General features: G+C 35.0%; 3 protein-coding genes across 3 annotated transcripts; 1 reads left to right on the top strand and 2 right to left on the bottom strand.

Annotated features, from left to right (window-relative positions):
• Window positions 1-1,311, top strand: LOC132316214 (uncharacterized). Its single transcript, XM_059814720.1, has 2 exons — window positions 1-303; window positions 421-1,311. The coding sequence occupies exons 1-2, from the start codon at window positions 1-3 to the stop codon at window positions 1,309-1,311; spliced, it is 1,194 nt and encodes a 397-aa protein (XP_059670703.1).
• A 5,605-nt stretch (window positions 1,312-6,916) lies between these two features.
• Window positions 6,917-7,396, bottom strand: LOC132316215 (uncharacterized). The gene has a single exon (XM_059814721.1). It carries the CDS (start codon window positions 7,394-7,396, stop codon window positions 6,917-6,919), a length of 480 nt encoding a protein of 159 aa, XP_059670704.1.
• A 10,122-nt stretch (window positions 7,397-17,518) lies between these two features.
• Window positions 17,519-19,935, bottom strand: LOC132267444 (proline dehydrogenase 2, mitochondrial-like). Its single transcript, XM_059768607.1, has 3 exons — window positions 19,163-19,935; window positions 17,856-18,501; window positions 17,519-17,763 (listed from the first exon to the last, which is right to left on the bottom strand). Exons 1-3 carry the CDS (start codon window positions 19,715-19,717, stop codon window positions 17,519-17,521), a joined length of 1,446 nt encoding a protein of 481 aa, XP_059624590.1. The 5' UTR covers window positions 19,718-19,935.
• Window positions 19,936-20,629: the final 694 nt, after the last annotated feature.

Consider the following 20,629-nt stretch of genomic DNA (forward strand, 5'->3'; position numbering starts at 1 on the left):
ATGGGGAAAATTATGATTTTTGATGGGGAAAATTATGATTTTTGGTATGTGAAGATAAAGACCATTTTTCTCTCATATGATTTATGGGATTATGTTGAAGATGAGTATGATGAATCAGAGGATACAACAACTTTGACGAATGCCGAAAGACAACAATTGAAAGATCATAAGAAGAAAGATGCAAAAGCTTTAGGCTTGATTCAACAAGGAGTTGCTGATACAATCTTTCCCAGAATTATCAATGCTTCTAAAGCAAAGGAGGCATGGGATATTCTTGAGAAGGGGTATAGAGGCAGCACAAAGGTAAGAACTGTAAAACTCCAATCTTTGAGAAGAGATTTTGAAAATATGAAAATGAAAGAAATGGAGTTGTTGAAAGATTATTTTTCTAAACTTATGGAGGTGGTAAATCAAATGAAGACCTATGGGGAAGATATTTCTAATCAAAGAATTGTTGAAAAAATTCTGATTAGTTTGCCGGAAAAATATGACTCTATTGTTGCTGTTATTGAAGAGACTAAAGAGCTTGAAAACTTGAGTGTTGAAGAATTGATGGGTTCAATAAAAGCATTTGAGCAAAGGTTGAGTAAGCGCTCCGAAAAGACAATTGAAAGTGCTTTTCAATCCAAGCTCAATGTTAGTTCCAGAAATCAAGAAAAATACCCATCAAGTTTTGATCGATCCAAAGGCGAATCTTCTAGAGGTGGAAGACACGGACGAGGAAGAGGAAGAGGAAGAAATTCAAGAGGAAGAGGAAGAAATAATTTTGAGAGAAGTGGAAATATAAAGTCCACTCAACAAAATTGTGGAATTTGCAAGCGAAGTAGCCATGTTGACAAAGATTGTTGGTTTTGGGGGAAACCTCAATGTTTCAATTGCAAGAAATTTGGACATGTTCAAAAAGATTACCGGTTGAAAATAAATCAGCAAGCTAATTTTTCCGAAGAGCAAGAAGGTGAAACGAGCATGTTTTATGCTTGTCATTCGACATCGGAACAAAATGATGATGTGTGGTTTCTTGATAGTGGGTGTAGTAACTACATGACCGGAGATAAAAACATATTCTTGGAGATTGATTTTTCATCCAATTCTCAAGTGAGGATGGGAAACGGTGCCTTGGTCCAAGCAAAGGGAAAATGTACTATTGCCATAGAGACAAAAAAAGGAAGAAAGCATATTCGGGATGTGTTACTTGTTCCGGATTTGGAGCAAAATTTGTTAAGTGTTGGACAGCTTGTAGAGCATGGGTACTCCATTCATTTTGATGAGGACTCTTGCAAAATTTATGACAAAGAATCCTATTTTCCATAGTCGCACAAGACATATTGCAATCAAGCATCACTTCATTAGAGAAGCCGTGGAGAATGAAGAGATTCAACTCATGTATTGTAAGACAGAAGACCAAGTTACGGACATTTTTACCAAAGTACTTCCAAAAAATAAGTTTGAATACTTTAGAGAATTGTTGGGTGTCACAACATGGCATTAACCGATTCTAGAGCCACGGGTGATCAAGTACGGGCACAGATTCGAGGGATACCAAACAATTAATAGGTAATTGAACACAGAATATAAAAACAAAATGAAATAAGATAAAATAATAATAAGCTGATAAGAATTCTAAATACGAAAAATCATTCAAATAAAATTTTAATATAATTTAAACCTTCCAAGTCTTACAACTTGGGAATCCACCAAGTGGACCCCTAATAATCTTCAACTGTAAATGAAATACAGAATTAAAACCCAAAACTAAAATAAGAAAGAAACTTCTATATAGTCGGAAGAGTGAGTGTCTGTATCTGCATCACCACGATCAAGCCCTAAGCTTGGTAATACGCAGACACATCCTAGATAGCTCGGCAATAGCTAAAATAATCCATATAGATATAGATACACACTATAGGACGTTCACTAGTCCAATAGGTCTGTCTCAGCCTGAGTAGAGATACCATGCAAATCGCACATACTGTGGTCATGCGTATCTAGACCTACCAGGGAACAACACGTGTGTCCAGTTATCCATCCTAGGCGATATACGCACCCTAACCATGATCCTGAGACTCAAGCTCATACCATGACACCATAATAATATGTATATAAAGTCCGTATACTTCTAATACAAAATATTATCCATCTTTTATAGTGGTCTGATATAAGTATAACAATCCATCCGGAAACCAAATTAGGTCATTCAATTCATAATTGATATGACACAAATATGAGTGGAACTGAACCTTTATGGTAAATTCACACCTCAATCCAGAATAGGTAGGTTATAATGTTTGAACTAATCCATACCTAGTATGCCACCGTCCCATACCGGTGCATACCATCCTCCATCCAATATAGTTGACAAATTAATAATAAATATTCATCAACCATACTCCAAAATAAACATAAATACAGTCTATTATATGTATGACCAAATTATTCATCCAGTATATGATTATAATCATAAAACTTCCATTTAAATTGTTAAAGCATTGATAGACAATTTAAACCATCCATATCCATCCAATTGACAAAACAGAAATTTTAATAGTTCATCAATTAACACCCACACCATGGTATAATGACTATCAGAAATATGAGCTGAGCACATTATACTAGACATCCCTAACCATACTCTCATACTAGTTCATTTATATTATTAAAACAAAGACTAGTAATGAAAATCCTTCTTAATCCTTGACGACATGAAAATTATCGTTTCATTACTTAACGTCCTTTTTAATCCTCCATGTTAAAACCTGTGTTTGACATAATATGTCAACTAAGAAGTCTCACAACACATTATATACAACCCCAATGGTATTTTATACTTACCAAAATAAACTAGTTAAAACAAACCGGCAAATAAAACTCCTCCACTCCTGACAGCATGCAACAATGTATTTAAATTACATGACGTCCACAACCACAACCCAACCAACCCTCATGGAACTTAAATATATCACAAATATCTTTGGTACAACATCCCTAAAATATCTTTCAATTCAGTCCATTCAATTGGCTAACCAAATTAGAAATTTAAGACTTTCTCCTTCCTGGACAACATGCACATTAATTTTTTTTAAAAAAATTCATGATGTCCATTTATATTAACACACTAGCATATACTAACTATTTTATGGTTTTAATAGGTTAATTTTAAACATCTAAAACCCCACGCTACTTTTCATTAATTTCATTTAAGCCCCTGAAATCAAAAAAACCACAAAAACCCACGTACTGGGCATTTAGCAAATTAGAGCCGCCTCCAATTTTAAGTTGAGCCGGCTCCAATTTTAAGTTGAGCCGCCTCAACTCTTTGTGGAGCCGGCTCCACTTCAATGGAGCCGCCTCCATTGAAGTGTGGAGCCGCCTCCACTTCCCCAGCCTCCGTTTCTCACTCTCTGCTTCCTCTGTTCTTCGTCTTCGCTTCCAGCGGAAATTCCAATTGTCTGTTCTAAGTTTCTTAAGAATTTTCAAGGTTCAATTTAAGCCCAAATACTCCTAGAAACTTCTCCAATTCCATTATGAATTAATTGACAAAAATCTAAACTGAAAATAAAAACAGTTTATGTTTCTCTGTTCGTCTTCCTTGATTCCGGTAAAGTTCCATCCTCTATTCCAAAAGTTTTCTTAAAGTTCCTAAGGTGCAAGATAAGTCCCAACAGTCCTAGAAACTCCTTACATTCCTTTATGAATTAATTTACCAGAGTTTAAAACATAATCCAAACAGTTTATGCAAAGAAAGCAAATCTGAGTTATTTATACGTTAATTAGTTTACAGCCCCGCAAATATACATCAAACACCAGTTTTAAAAAAAAATTAATTAATTCCTGGAGACTATATAGAATGCACAGAACACAAGTTTACAGGAAGGAGATAGAATGAAACTTGCCTTTAAATTTCAGTTTGAAACCTTACAACATCGTCTATGGAGTTTTCGACAAACGGACGACCGGCAACCTTCCTACTGCTCAGTTCCAATACCACAATCCATCCACTCCTTCCTCCTTGATACGACCTTTAGGTCACGGTTGAACTCCTAACTGGTGGCCCATATAGTTTCCTCTCAAAACCATAATGTGTGCCTCTGTTTTCTCTTTCAAGAATTCTTACGAGCACAAGTTTTTTTTTTTTTAAACCCTAGCAAACTTGTAAAGTTAAATATATAGGCTACCATAAAAACTTAACCCTAATTCCAACCTCCTATAAGTCGGCACCCATAATTACATAATCGTAACACCCTAAACCTAATTAATTAATTACATGTAAAACAAATAAGGAAAGCAAATAAATAATACTCAAAACACATAAATAAATTCAAGAAGGAAAACAAATAAATAATCACTCAAAACACATAAATAAATTCAAGACAATAAATAATTAAATACATACCCACTATTCACAATTAAACAATATTAATTTAAATACACACTATTAATCACTTACGAAAAACAAAACAACTAAATCATATAATTAAATCAATTAATCAATACAAAAAAATTAAGTAAATAAATAAATAAAAATCCCAATTTTATCCTTTTTAAAACTAGGGGTATTACAGGTGTGTTAAAAATAATTAATGCCATGTTCATTCATGTATATGTTCATTCATGCATCTATTATTGTACATGTATCAAGTGGATACATGTATCAAGAGTGTACATGTATCAAGTGTGTGCATGTATCATGTGTGTGGTTGAGATTGTCTTGAAAAGTTCAAAGGTCTATGGGAGAATAGTATATATAGGGTAAGGTATTTGTTGTTTAGATATGAACACAACAAAGAATTCAATTCAATACAATATTTGTTTCTCTCCTCTCTTCACTTAGAAATTATTTATTTAGTTGAAACTATAGCCAATAGGAAGGTGGCAACGGGTCCATGGTTTGGTGGCGTTGAAGGTGGGATTGTGGGAAAATATAATTGGGTGTCTAGATACGGCAAAGAAGAGAGAGAGATTTAATAGGGACTTCTAGGTCTAGGTTTGTGCTGGAGTTAATGGAGGTTTTTTGTCATCGGAAAATGTTTTTTGAGCTATTCTTGCCGATATTGTTGCTGTGGTTTGAGGCTCCACTCCCGTCGACTTCAATGGAGACTTCTAGCTGTGTCGATAGTTTTATGTCGTTGCCAGTGCGATTTAACCAGGACTACAAGCTTCACCGCAGGTAAGACGTTATCCTTGCCGATTGTTCAGAGTTTTTGAACGCCATTCATCACCAAGCTCTCACTCGCCTCCGTTCTTTATGCTTGCAGGTAAGAGCATCGTCGCAAGTCCATTGTCGACATTTCAGTCTCACCTTTGCTCACCTTCACCATTGGTTCATCCCTGCCGCTTCAGCGTCGGCATTTGGTCAATCCGAGCATCCGTTTCCAAACGTCGTTCCTCGCCTAAGTCAGCTCGGGAACTGAGGAAATAGAGTAGAGAGAGAGAGAGATAGAGAGAGAGAGAAATTGGAGGGGGGAGAAATAATTATAGGGTATTTTAGACACTTTAGTTGCTTTATTTGCACAGCTTTAAAGGGTATAATAGGAATTTGAGAATTAAAAATTGATGACATCATCATTTTTCGTAAGTAACAGTGCTTTTCATTAACAGAGGGGAGGTTAGTGTTATGAGTATGCAAACCATAGGGGAGGCTAGTGTTATTTGACAAACAAGAGGGGAGGTTAGTGTATAATGACGAAACCTAAGGAGAAGTCAGTGTAATTATCCCTTGAATTTTTTATTAAATTTTTTGCAGGTGGACATTACATTCTAGCCTTTAATTTAAATTGAAAAATGGAATATCAAGACCTTGGCTCTAATTTTATTATCTTAGTAATTTTTTTTTTTTTTTAAACCCAAAAGTAGTACGGAATATATTATTAAGAAATTATAGATGAAACAGCACTGTTCAATACATCAATAAGCTAATAAGGTCAAATTTGCCCACTTCATGGGCAGTGAGGAAGCAGGAATTTTTTTTCGGAGCACATTGTACACTAAACACATACAAATTAGTGTTTATAGAGTATATATATAGAAGAGAGACATGGATGATTACATAGAGATTGATATTTTTGGGATGAGGTAAATTAATAAATTAAATATAATGAAACAATTTTTAAAATAATAATAATAAGGAAACATATATATAGTATACAGGGGAAAGAGAAATTTGAGGGGGGCGGGGGGCATTTTTACACATTTCTAAAAAATATATACATATTATAAGAAAATATATATAAAAAAATAAGGGAAGGAAAAAATCCAGAGGGGACACGTGCACCTGGTCCTATGCTGCCTCCATCCCTGTTCATGGGCATCCTAAGTTACAAATTATGGGAGCCCATCTCACTTCAGAAGATAGAAACAACTTGATGTCTTCCAAGATGGGATTTGAAGATTTGAAATCTAAAATGTATGTAGATAAGTATCCCTAGTAAGCAATTTCAATCCCTCTAAATGACCATTTGAACCAGAATCCTCCTGATTTTTTTTTTTACTTTGGAAGTAATATTGTGTTTGATGTGCAAAAATGGAATGAAATGTAAGTGGGAATGAAATAGTCATTCTCATTCTATTATTTGGTTACAAAAATGAAATGTGTACGTAGGAATGGAATGATAATAACCATTATAGTATTTGGTAATTTAAAATTTAGAATGAAATGAATTTAAATTGAATTCTCCAAAATACCCCTTTTAGTGACAAATAAACTAAAATAACAAAATAATATTTTTCTATAATTTTTTAAAAGAAATGGTGGTGGTGCTGGATGGCGGTAAAGATGGTGGTGGAGGTAGAAAGCGGTAGTGGTGTTGGAATGCGGCGACGGTGGTGGCAATGGTGGAAGGCGGCGATGGTGGTGGCTGCCAATGGTAATGGTGTTGGTGGAATGTGGTGGTGGAAGTAGTGGTGATAGTGGTGGATGGCGTCAGTGGGGTAGGCGATGATGGTGGAATGCAGTGCAGTGACAGTGGCAGTGGTGTGGTGGTTGTGGAATGCGGCAGTGGTGTAAGTGGTGGTGGAAGGCAATAGAGGTGACGATGGTGGTGGTGTGGAAGACAATGGAGGTGACAATGGTGGTGGTGTGGAAGGTAGTGGAGGTGACGCTGGTGGCGGAAAGTGGTGACAACGATGGTGGTGGAAGGCAGTGAAGGTAAAAGGTAGTGGAGGCGGCGGCAATATGGTGGTGGTTGTGGAAGGTGACAGTGGTGTATGTGGTGGTGGTGATGGTGACAATGACGGTAGTGATGGCGGTAATGGTGATGGTGGTGGCGGCAATGACGGTGGTGGAAGGCAATGGAAGTTGCGGTGGTCGAATGTGGTAATGGTGGAAGATAGTGGCAATGGTGAAAGTTGGCGGTGGTGGAAGCAGTGGAGGTAACGATGTGGTGGTCGAAGGCAGCAACATTGGTGACGGTGGCAGTGACGGTGGTGAAAGGCAATAGAAGTGGTGGTAGTGAAAGACAACGGTGGTTGTAATGGCAGTGGGAGGCAGTGGCGGTGGTGTTTCTTGGATTTAGAATATGAAGGTTTTTTGGGAACTTGATTTTAAAAAAAAATAAAAATAAAAATAAATAAATAAATAAATAATGTGGAAATGAAATGGCCATTCCATAGGTTTAATTGTGGAATAAATTTTCATTCCAATGGAATAGCATCCCACTTTAAATTGTATACCAAACAAAGGAATGGCTAGAATGGCCATTCTATTCCATTCATGCACACCAAACGCAACATAGAAGATTGATGATTCAAGTCTATAAAGATAAAAAAAAAATAATAATAATAAAGGATTATGGTAATTTTCTCTTTCTCTTTGGTTTAAATGCGATAGGAGCTAATCTAAAAAGCAATTTGTTTGGTAACTTTTTAATGGGCATGTACATTTTTATATTCTCAGACACAAAAATAAGATTGTTCATGAAAATTTCAGGATTGGCTCGTTAAATTCATGAAAAAGTTTTGATGAGCCAAGCCTATGAGTCAAGTCCGAATCCGAATTCAACCTTTTGAACTCGTCACAATTTTGAATTGAGTCCACAAACAAACGAACCGAACCTAAACAAAGTTAAGCTTAACTAGGCTTGATTCATTGGCAGCCCTAGTCATGAGGAGGGAAAAAAAACCCTCTACCACTTGGAAAAGCCCGCTCAAGTGTGATAGCCATGCCCGTTGAGAAGAATTGTATGACTTAGCTTGCAACTCTCATAGAAGCAAAATGTCTCAATTCTGGCGGAATGGTAAAAGAATCCAATTTTCAGATGAAAATGGATTAATTGGTCTAAGCTTTGCTCTCCAAATAGAAAAGAGTATCTCAGATTCAAAGAAGAGCTCTTCAAACCAGTCCTAGCGAAACTTGGTTGGAGACTTCTGTTGGGATTTATATGCCCTGGCATAGCAAATTCCTATTTGGATTAAAGTGACATATGTTCCTGACATATCTGAAATATTTATGATTTATATAATTGGTGGATTCAATGTATTATGTTTCAATTTATTGTGGAATTGATAGTGTCTATTTGATTACAAGAGATATTTATATATGTATGTGATGGCGATCAATACATGAATATAAATGGTAATCATAAATGGTTCATAGTCAGTAATTATGGATGGACTTATAATTAATTAAGACTTGAACTGTATCCGCGTTAGGTTGAGATATATTGCAAGAACCGTCGTATGCAATTGCTCCCTATCACCATCATGGCATTTGACTCTTAAGTATGAGAAAATTATAGACTCTTTTATTAATTAATAATTACTTTGATTTGTTCGGCGGATTCTTCGGGATCCTTAGACCAACACTTTGGGTAGTTATGTAATTAATAGTTAGAGGGTTATATTTTTAATATTTGTATCATTGCTACTTGTATTTATTTTGTATTGATTATGGTTGATCACAAAATAAATTCGAAGGCCTTCGTGTGTTTTTAGACAAAATGATTTATTATATATTTATTTATTTAAATTATTATTTTTGTCAAACAAATGTTTTATTGTGATCGAGCCAGAAATAATCAATGGTACCAAAATAAATATATTAATTAAGTAGTCGAATTGATGGCTTTATTTGTCCGAAAACTAATTATACATAGAGGGGTCAAAGTGCAATATCGACTTAGAGGTTATTTATTATTTAATTGGAGTTCAATTAATTTCTTTTAGTGGAGTAGAAATTAATTTATGAATTGATTGAATTGGGTCAATGGACCAGGCCAATTATTAATTCATTGTAATCAATAAAATAATAAGCCCAATGGATTCTCACTCATAGCCCAACTTGATATTGGAATCATATTAGATTTGAGACATGTGAATTAGAGATTGAGAAGGATTAGTTGTTTCCTTTTCTTTACCTTTATGTTGCCTATAACTATACATGGTCTATGTATATTTTAGGGGTGATTTTTAGAAGAAGGAAAAAGGAATTTATTTCCTCTCTCTAGAAAATTAGGGTTTATGTTCTCATCTAATAGAGGCTCCCACAAGCCTAGTTTTCCAAGGTTATTCATGGAGGCTTATGAGTGATTCCTAAAGGCAAAACAATTACCAAGAAGATAGAGATCCAAGGAGAAGGCATCTTACTAAGGGATCTATAATAAGTGAGAACATTCACTTTAGAGGAAAGATTTAAAGGTTTACTCAGACCTTTGATGTAAGTATTCAATCTATTAATTGAATGATACATCATATTTTATTTTTACATAAAACTTGTCTCTATGTGATGAATCAAGATTTATGAATCAAAATCCCTCAAAAAGTTTTTAAAATTAGCATGTTTCCCAATAGTGGTATCAGAGCATGGTTTGATTCATTACTAGAGATCATGATTTTATGAAAATCATCATTCATGGATCCAAATATTATATATGCATATGTATATATTTTTATATGATTATGATGTATGTATATTTGTGATTGGATGAATGTTGATGTATGTATGGGCCATGGATGAAGCTTATAGGTTCATTGAATGTAATTTTATCTTTGGATGAATGTAATTAAGGCTTTGATTTAGCCGTTTGAAAGTTCAATGATATAATTTAATTTTTTCCATTGTATCTCAAATTGTAAATATTTTTAAAGCCATGTAATCTTCGTCAAAGGATGCTATGAAGCTTCAAGAAAGTCCAAGAGGGTTAAATTAGGCTTCAGGAATTTTCTGGGATTTTTTAGAAATTTTTCAGAATTTTTTCTAGAATTTTTAGAGCCTAAATTTAATTTTTTTGGAATTTTTTAAATTATTTTTCTGGAATTTTCGGTGATTTTTCGACGACTGGAGGGTCGCCGGAGGCGAGGCGACGTTGGAGGAATGTCAAATGATCACATGCTTCGCGGAACATAATTAAATGGTGCAATTGGAATCTCTACCACAGAATTACAATCAGCGAAGGGATTTATTCCATGTAGCGCAGCCCACAGTGCGCTCAATGCGCACCTAATAAACATGCACGTGATTCTCACGCGCAGAGGGAGCCGGCATTTTGTATGCAGCTGGCGCGTGGTCCTCACGCGCCAGCATGAGTTGACCCTTTGACCAGCGCGTGGTAGCGCGTGAAGCACGTGCCATGCGCCTATTGATCACCCCAACGCGTGCAGGTGCGTGGGGGACATGCTACACGCTCTCCTAGCGTGTGTAGGCGCGTGGGGACGTGCTGCTGCAACCCCAGGAGCGTGCCAGTGCGTGCAGGTCCCTACGGGCGCGTTCCAAGCGCTGTTTGGCTATCCCAGGTGCTGTTTTTGACCAATCCAGACGCGTACAAGTCTTTGCAAGTGTTTACAAGCCTTTGATTGTCCCTCACGCAATACTTAGAGCAATTAAATGTTAAAAGCTAAATTCATTGGCCATTTTTATTTGTTTTATCTGTTATTTATTTTTTTATTTGATGTATGGAATAATTAATTGTTAATAATTATTGTTCATGCATTGGATCCATGATATTTAATTAAATGACTTGATTTATATTAATTAAATTATGAAAATTAATTGGATTTAATTACTAATTAATTTGAGGCCACTTATTGGGAAACGAAAAATTATTTTTGTAAATTATTTTTATAGTGTGCTTCAAACTAAATATTAGTGAATCATTTAAAGTCCAAATATTTTCTAAATTTAATTGGATTAAAATCAAGACATTTTGCATGCATTATATCATGTAAATGAATAAAATGAAAATCATAATTATGAATGATTAAAAATTGAGTGGGAGCGGGGATTTTTATACATTGCCCCATGGCTTTCGTTATTAACACCATTGTAACTAGATCTTCAAAAATAAGGCCCCACGCATGATTTGAAGAGTCTTAATATTACAAGAATGGTTGTCTCATGAAAATAAAAATATTAAATGTTCATTGTAATTAGATCTTTAAAAATAAGGCCCTACGCATGATTTAAAGAGTTTAGATTATAATGACAAGATATTTAATGTTTTATTTTTCATTAGAGCTTTAATAACGTTATACACTCAATCTAAAATCAATAGTGTTAGCTCCCAAACGGAGTGGTCTATACTAGGTGATTTTAGAAAGGTTAAACATAATCGGGAATCATTTCATATAGATAGACAAGGCATTGTCTTAAGAGATATGGAGATGATGGGATTTGCCCGCCAATAACAATAATAAACTTCGCCAACCGAATAAGTTATTGGCGTATTGGTTATCCGATTTTTCATGCAGTGGTTAAGGGACCCACATATTATTATGGAAGTGCTCACCTAATAGCAAATGAATCTCTATAATAGTAATAATGAACTCCTCCAACAGGATAAGTTATTGACATATTGATTGGTTGATTTATTATGTTACAGAGTTGAGGGACCCGCATTAATTAAAAGAGATTGTTCACCAATAATGATAATGATCTCTTATTCAATTGAGATTTATTATATTATGTGGCTAACAAACTCATTTTAATTTTAAATATACATGATAGTATTAATAATTCACCTTACATATTGTATGAATGCATTTATATTCAGATTAATTATGTCTAATCCATGTTATCTGCTTGCTAACATATTCAATGTATGTGGACCTCTTTTATAATGACTGGATAAGGAACTTAGATATTTTATTCACAACGTAAGGGTACAAAATGTATTTAATACTCCTATACCTAATTCCTTTATTTTAAGATACTTAATGAGATGTTTTAGTGAGATTAGATAGGGTATATGCCTAAGTACTGTGTCAAATTTAAATATCATCAAGATAGCCTGAGGAACTCCAGTTTGATATCGGATTTTGAAAAATGATTATTTATTATTTAAAAATTGAACTGGAGGTCAATAGGACTGACTTGAATGGTAAGTTTCAAATTGACATGATTATTGCCTTGTTACCAAAGTGGTTCGGTTTTTCCAGAGTGAACTAAATAAGGAATCAGTTTGAGTTCACACTCGCTGATATTCTTATAGAATTGGTAACAGATGAAGGGATAATCAAAAGTATAGGCGTTCCTACTAATCTAACCTAGTCTATACCATCTTCTTCTAGGCCCAAGTGGAAGGGCAAAGTAAAGAAGAAGGATGATAACAGGACTAGGCTAGCACAAAATATGGGTATCCAAAAGGTTAAAAGGAATAAGGCAGTGTATGTCGAGGGTGAAGGAAATTATTTCTTTTGCCGCTAACTAAGACACTGAAGGACGAACTGTCTAAGCAATGAAGGACGAACTGTCTAAGCAATGACGTGGCATAGGAAAATATATATATTTAATCATTGAGCCATGTTATGTGGTTGTATCTATTAATTCCTGATGGATAGATTCTTAAGCCACTAAACATGTTTGCAATTCGTTGCAAGGATTTCAGGAATCCAGAAGCCTTGATGATATGGATATATATTTATCTTTTGACCTGATGTCGAGGTTGTAGCTAAGTCAGTGGGAGTATTACACCTGAAATTAGAGAGTATGAGGATATTAGTATTAGAGAACGATCTTTATGCACAAAAGTAAGACGCTATCTAATTCTTGTTTCACTTGTGGTTTATAAAAACTGGATTGTTATTTAGTAAAACTGGTTTTATAAAATTGAATAGATATGCGATTGCTTCTGGTGCATTGAAAGATGGTTAATGTACTATAATCACAAACTTTTAAGATTTGCAGGATGTAGAAATTAATGTTGCATCTTCTAGATTGAATGTTAAGAGAAAAATTGTTATTCCTGACTCATTGTATTTTTAGTGTCTATTATTGGGTTGTAATCAATCAAAATGAGATTCAAAGATTGGTCAAAGAAAGTTTATAACCTAGTGAGGCAGAGGAGCCTAAACCAACTTGTGAATCTTATATTGAAGGATAGAAAACCCTAAGGGCTTAATCAGCCAAACGAAATAGATATAAAGAACAATTGGAGTTGGTACACACAAACACGTGTGGTCTTATGAACATCCAAGCAAGATTACTCAAGTTTTGGATAAATTTATCTGATGTGACAAGAGTCTTAAACTTTTGGTATATTCTGAAAGTGTCAAGACTGATGTGGAGCACAGATTAGGTAAACTTATCAAAACACCTCGATCTGATCGTGGATATGAGTATTTCTTGGGATAGTGCAAAGACTAAATAGTCAATGAGGGTGTTGTGTACCAGTTTTCCGCAATTGATGCTCAATGCATTGAGGTGTCAAATAGGAATAACAGAATTCCACTTAACATTGTTAGATCTATGAACAGTTATGCTACATTATCTCTTTCATTTAAGAGTTTAGCGTTAATGATATTAATGCGCATTATGAACTGTATTCCATCATAGTGTATCTCAAGGATATCTTTTGAGCTGTGATGTTGACTAAATCTTAGTTTGAATCACATGCACATATGGGGTAGTCTTGCACATGTGTGTTTGATATGGACAAGTAAGTTGGAAGCAGATTATAGGCATGCTTGATTTGATGGCTACTCTAAATGCACTAGGATGGATTATTTTATGATCTCAATGATAAAAGTTGATTGTTTACATTCACTGTTTATCTATAGGAGAATCATATTATGAATCACATACCTAGTAACATAATGTTAGAGAATATGGTATGAGTACCAGATGTACCACATGTGAACACACTTATTATAGAGATTGAGAATAATATATGAATTCCCTATTGATGCGTCAGCATCATCTAGTACACAGATTCCTGCATCGGTACATTGATGTAGTGGGAGGATTATTATCCAATCCGACAGAATCATGTTTTTAGGTGAGACCATTATGGACATCCCTGTTAAACATGAGTTGGACCCAGTTGGCTACACGGAAGCGTGAACCGATATGGATACAGATCGTTTTGGCGAGTTACTATGAAATCAGAGTTGGAATCTATGTATTCTAATAAATTCTGGGATCTTGTAGAACTTTCTAGTAGGGTGATACTTATGGAAGGCAAGTTAATCTACAAAAAGATACCAGAAGATTTCTTAGTGAATAAATCATGAGTGTACAAGGGAATGTCATTATTTTTCTGATTCTATATATATCAATGACATCCTACTCATTTAGGATGATGTGGAAGTTTTGTCATCAATAAATAGGTAGTTGTTCAATTACTTTGAAATGAAGGATCTTCAAGATGTAAGCTATATTCTTAGGATCAAGCTTTTGCAAGATCAGGTTAAAAGGAAAATAAGCTTATCTTAATAATCCTACATTGATAAAGTTTTGACTAGGTTTGGTATGCATAACTCAAAGAATGAGTTCTTGCTTTATTAATATGGATTGCTCTCTCTAGTAAGTAGTTTTCCAAGACTAGCAGAGGAGATTGAGCAAATGAGACTGGAACTATATGCTTTGGCATATGGAAGTCTTATATATGCCATGGTCTATACCAAATAGGACATCCGCTACATAGTAGAGATAGTCAAAATATATCAATCCAATCTTAGACTTGATAACTGGTCTATTGTGAAAAATATCATTAAGTACCTAAGGAGGACCAAGGATATCATACTCATTTATGGATGTGATGATATGGTCCTAGTCAGGTATGCTAGTTCTGGTTTTCAATCACAAGTAGATACTATGAGGTTCATGACTTAGTGTATGTTCACTTAATGGAAGGGAAATCAGTTGGTAGATTGTTAAGCAGATTTCAACTGCTGACTCAAACCTGCAGGTGGAATATATTGCAGCCTTAAAGGCAGCAAAGGAAGCCTATTAGTTTAATCTCACTGATTTAGAGGTTGTGGAGTATACTAGCCTGCCTATTGAGCTATGTTGTGACAATAGTGCAGAAGTAGTCCAAACCAATGACCCAAGGTTCCATAAAGGAACAAGGTACAGTGAGAGGAAAGTATCATGTCTTACATGATATTGTTCGGCAAGAATATGTACTCATGGCTATGACATTGCATTGGAGCACAACTTTGTTGATCCATTTACAAAGGTGTCATCGATCAATAGTTTTGATCAACACCTGGATAACATTGGAGTTAGATGCAATTTGAATTGGCTATGAGGGCAAGTGGGAGCTGTTGGGATTTATATGCCCTAGCATAGCAAATTCCTATTTGGATTAAAGTGACATATGTTCCTGACATATCTGAAATATTTATGATTTATATAATTGGTGGATTCAATGTATTATGTTTCAATTTATTTTGGAATTGATAGTGTCCATTTGATTACGAGAGATATTTATATATGTATGTGATAGTGATCAATACATGAATATAAATGGTAATCATAAATGGTTCATAGTCGGTAATTATGGATGGACTTATAATTAATTAAGACTTGAACTGGATCCGCGTTAAGTTGAGATATATTGCGAGAGCCGTCGTATGCAATTGCTCCCTATCATCGTCATGGCATTTGACTCTTAAGCATGAGAAAATTATAGACTCTTTTATTAATTAATAATTACTTTGATTTGTTCGGCGGATTCTTCGGGATCCTTAGACCGACACTTTGGGTAGTTATGTAATTAATAGTTAGAGGGTTATATTTTCAATATTTGTATCATTACTATTTGTATTTATTTTGTATTGATTATGGTTGATCACAAAGTAAATTCGAAGGCTTTCGTGTGTTTTTAGACAAAATGATTTATTATATATTTATTTATTTAAATTATTATTTTTGTCAAACAAATGTTTTATTGTGATCGAGCCAGAAATAATCAATGGTACCAAAATAAATATATTAATTAAGTAGTCGGATTGATGGCTTTATTTATCCGATAACTAATTATGCATAGAGGGGTCAAAGTGCAATATCGACTTAGAGGTTATTTATTATTTAATTGGAGTTCAATTAATTTCTTTTAGTGGAGTAGAAATTAATTTATGAATTGATTGAATTGGGTCCATGGACCAGGCCAATTATTAATTCATTGTAACCAATAAAATAATAAGCCCAATGGATTCTCACTCATAGCCTAACTTGATATTGGAATCATATTAGATTTGAGACATGTGAATTAGAGATTGAGAATGATTAGTTGTTTCATTTTCTTTACCTTTATGTTGCCTATAAATATACATGGTCTATGTATATTTTAGGAGTGATTTTTAGAGGAAGGAAAAATGAATTTATTTTCTCTCTCTAGAAAATTAGGGTTTATGTTCTTATCTAATGGAGGTTCCCACAAGCCTAATTTTCCAAGGTCATTCATGGAGGTTTATGAGTGATTCCTAAAGGCAAAACAATTACCAAGAAGATGGAAATCCAAGGAGAAGGCATCTTCCTAAGGGATCTACAATAAGTGAGAACATTCACTTTAGAGGAAAGATTTAAAGGTTTACTCAGACCTTTGATGTAAGTATTCAATCTATTAATTGAATGATACATCATATTTTATTTTTGCATAAAATTTGTCTCTATGTGATGAATCAAGATCTATGAATCAAAATCCCTCAAAAAGTTTTTAAAATTAGCATGTTTCCCAACAACTTCATCATGGTAAAAAATTTCCTCTTTTTTTCGACATACTCAGAAGGCACACACTTTCATTCACGCAGGTACCTTTGTTCGGGCTCGGCTCACTTTGTTCGGACTTCATCATTCATTCATGCATCCCTATCACCCTCAATGAATTGAGACCCTGCTGTCCCATCCCATGCCATACATTGAGTCAACCAGCTCATCAGATTGAGACCTTTATTGTGACATATTATGCACTTAGTGAGAGAGATCATCATCCCTAACCACACAATATGCAGAAATTATGTGTTAAATTTCATGATCAACGCTAGAATATTATGCTTGTGGATGTTCACAGATGAAGCAAATCAACAGGATTTGCAGTTTAATAAAACTTAGAAGAGTACATACATCTCTGAAACTGCAGTGTCACTAAAATCAAATGAAACAACACAAATATGCTTCAAGCTAAAGTAGTTGTTCATGTACAATTTTGATTCATCGAGAGGCTTGATCGTTCTTCAAAGTGAATCTTCGCTTTAAGTCTCCTCTTCAACTCCTTCCTGCAAGTAGATCGAAGAACAAAAAAACAACATATGAAACCAAAATCAACCTTTTTGTTCTATAGATTCTTATACCCTTTTTTAACAAACTAGTTTACCTCATGAGGTGTCTGTCAATGGTTGAAGTAGACAAGAGCCCTCGGTTCTCTTCAGCCCTCCTTAGAAGGTAGGGCAAAACTTGATTTAGAGGTCCAAATGGCATGTACTTGCTAACTTGAAAACCTGCATTTCTCAAACCAAAAGAAAGTGCTTGAGCCATTCCATACAGCTGAGCAAATTGGAGCTTCAAATTTTCCTTTTCGATCCCCAATTCTAGTGCTTTCGCGGCTGCCATTTTCCCTATCACCATCAACAACTTACATGTCAAAACAATATAACTACAATTGACAATTCCTTAACATAGTTCTAAATACAATGTGTTAGTTCCTTACCTGATTCAACATTGTGGGTAGCAAGAACTACTGCACCGGAGCCATGAGCAACCTTCTCGAGCATGAAAGAAGCACAATCATTGTAGCACGCGTGCGTTTGGTGAATGGTATTGTGGATTGGAGACTCAACACCCAAAGAAGCAGCCAATTGCCTTTCACTTGACATATAAGCTCCCCTCACCAATTTAAACCCCATTGGCACACCTAGTTTCTCTGCAGCTTTCGATGCATTCAACAGTCTCTCTTTTGCATCTTTCAAATAGGCCTGAATTGTCCCATAAATGATTGAAATGTTATCTTTGTTGTACATGATCGCGGCAGAGTACGTGAAGTAATCGATGGCAGGTTGAACCGATGTGTCCTCTGCATCAATTGTTAAGGGGACATCAGCTTCTAGACATTTTCGACAAATCTTTAGGAGTCTTTGGTGGCCTAAGTGGAGATCATGCTCTTCTTGTGGGCTTAAAGGTTCTGGTTTTTCGAGTGTGTGATAAAGAGGGCTGGACTCGGAGAAAATTGGAAGAGTGTTGAGTTTCCATGGCAGATCAAAAGAACTGTCCTTGTATTCCCATCTTAGTAGATCACTCACTCGCTTGAGCAATCTCTGAGGGCAAATTGCAGTCATCTTCACAATGACAAAGCTAACCTGTGGGGGTAAAATTTTCATCTTTTCGATCAATCATTCACGGTGTTGTCAATGTAATATGTAACACAAAATGCAAAAAGTTGATGGTTCTCTAAATATATAATGACTATTTTTCATCTTTGATATCTTTACATTCTCTATCTCAAACCTAGTTCAGGTACTAAATTTTATGTTCATACTAAGTGTAAACATCTTTTAATATGTTTAAAAGGAGAATGGTTTCGAGTCTGAAAAATATACATATTTGACAACGTGTTTGAAAAGGAAAATGGTTTCGAGTCTGAAAAATATACATTGTTGACAACATGTTTGAAAGGAAAAATGGTTTTTGAGTCTAACTAGAAAAAAGGTAAAAAAAAATGGATTGAGTCTGAAAAATATACATTTTTGACAACATGTTTGAAAAGGAAAATAGTTTTGAGTCTGAAACTCCAAAAAAGAATGTCAGAAGGGTGGTGGGCCCTATACCCAGAATTTGAAAATGGATTCTGAAAACAATTTTTAAGAATTCTGAATTAAGTTTCAAAAAATCATGAAAGATTTTTCAGACTTTTATTTAAAAAAAAAAAAAATTCATTCTTCTAATTCTCAAATTGTTTTATGTTTTTAAATACTGAACTAAATGTCTTGGAAAAGATTGAGTTTTTCAACTTAAGCTTACAGAAGAATGTGGAAGCGATTTGGTTGATTTAATGGTCTGAATAAATCCGTCCAAATTCCGATCACACGTCTCATTATCCGTTGCATGCTCCAACCCATAATCGAGCATTCCTCTCAGGCCGGCGTCCCGGAGCTTGAGGACCGTCCGGCAGGCCTCCTCGGGACACTCACCGGCACAGAAATGCTCGAAAAACGTATGCTTTACCGTCCCCAATATAGTCTCACGCAAGACAGGCACTTCCATGAGCCTGGAATTCATCACCCACATGCCCAAATCCACCACCTGCTCCATCGCCACCACGTCTAGCGTTATCGACGACCGCACCAGCTTCACACTCGAAACCGTCGAGAAAAGCTCCTTGGCACTATCAAGATTGAGAATTGAATCAGCAGAGGTGGTGGTGGTGGTTGATGGTAATGTTGATACGTTGGTAACCAGTTTTCTGTCAAAATTGAGAGGCGGAAGGGTGGCGGTGGACGTCGGAGCAGAGTTGAGAGGCTTGACGAAGTAGCGGAGGTTATGGAGGAGCTTTGGACGTACAACACGGGTGGCCATCAATGGGTGGTTTTTTTTGTGTGTGTTTTTTTCTCTCCAAATGTTTCAGTTTTTAGTGTGTTTTACCAAGTCCTATATGTATAGAGTGATTGAGTGTAAATATATAGGCTAAATTTAGAGGGCTTTTACTGGGTTAAATTGTAAATGTGCGACAGTTGAATTGATTTGATTTGGGTGAAACTGTATTTATAAGTAACGTTTGGGATGTTATCAACACGTTTGACTGTGTTTGAATGTGATAAAATTGCGATATTAAAGCAATAAAATTGCTTAATATAAGGTTAATACAATGCCACGTTTGTTTGCAACGAAATCTTCAAAACCTAACTTCTCTTACTTCTTAAAGTAGTTTTTGGGATTATATCAACACGTTGTAGTGTCTGGGATGATATCAACAAGTGTGTGTATATATATATATAGTCTTTACTTTTTCCAGCTGTTAATGTTAAAACCTCCCTCCTAATTCTACTCTGACAGTTAATGGTTTACTCAATGATCTATATATGGAAACAAATGAGGTCTTGGAATTCAAAATTGTATTTGTATATTGTTATTACAAATTAATTAAAAGCTAATCTAAGTAATCTTCTAGTTATTCAATCTGTATTGTGCAAATACTAGTTGATGCAAACACTGATTTGTTGCAGTGTTAAATCTGTCAAAAACAAAATTAGTTTAGTAACTTACATCGTTTGTTGTTGTTATTTATTATTATTATTTTTTAATAAAAAATAACAAGATGGTGGACTCTACCAACTTTACCCAACACTATGTAGTGGGAAGTGGCGAAAGTGATTACAAATTTTATTTTTGAGTACCATTACGTGGCGTCATTATGACATCATATAATATAGTCCACCACCACGCTTACATAAATAGAATATATATAATAACAATTCAACTCGGTCATAA

This window comes from Cornus florida, unplaced genomic scaffold, assembly GCF_030987335.1.
Source record: "Cornus florida cultivar Cherokee Brave unplaced genomic scaffold, ASM3098733v1 CherokeeBrave_3.0.0_Hap2_Chr07, whole genome shotgun sequence".
Taxonomy (NCBI): domain Eukaryota; kingdom Viridiplantae; phylum Streptophyta; class Magnoliopsida; order Cornales; family Cornaceae; genus Cornus; species Cornus florida.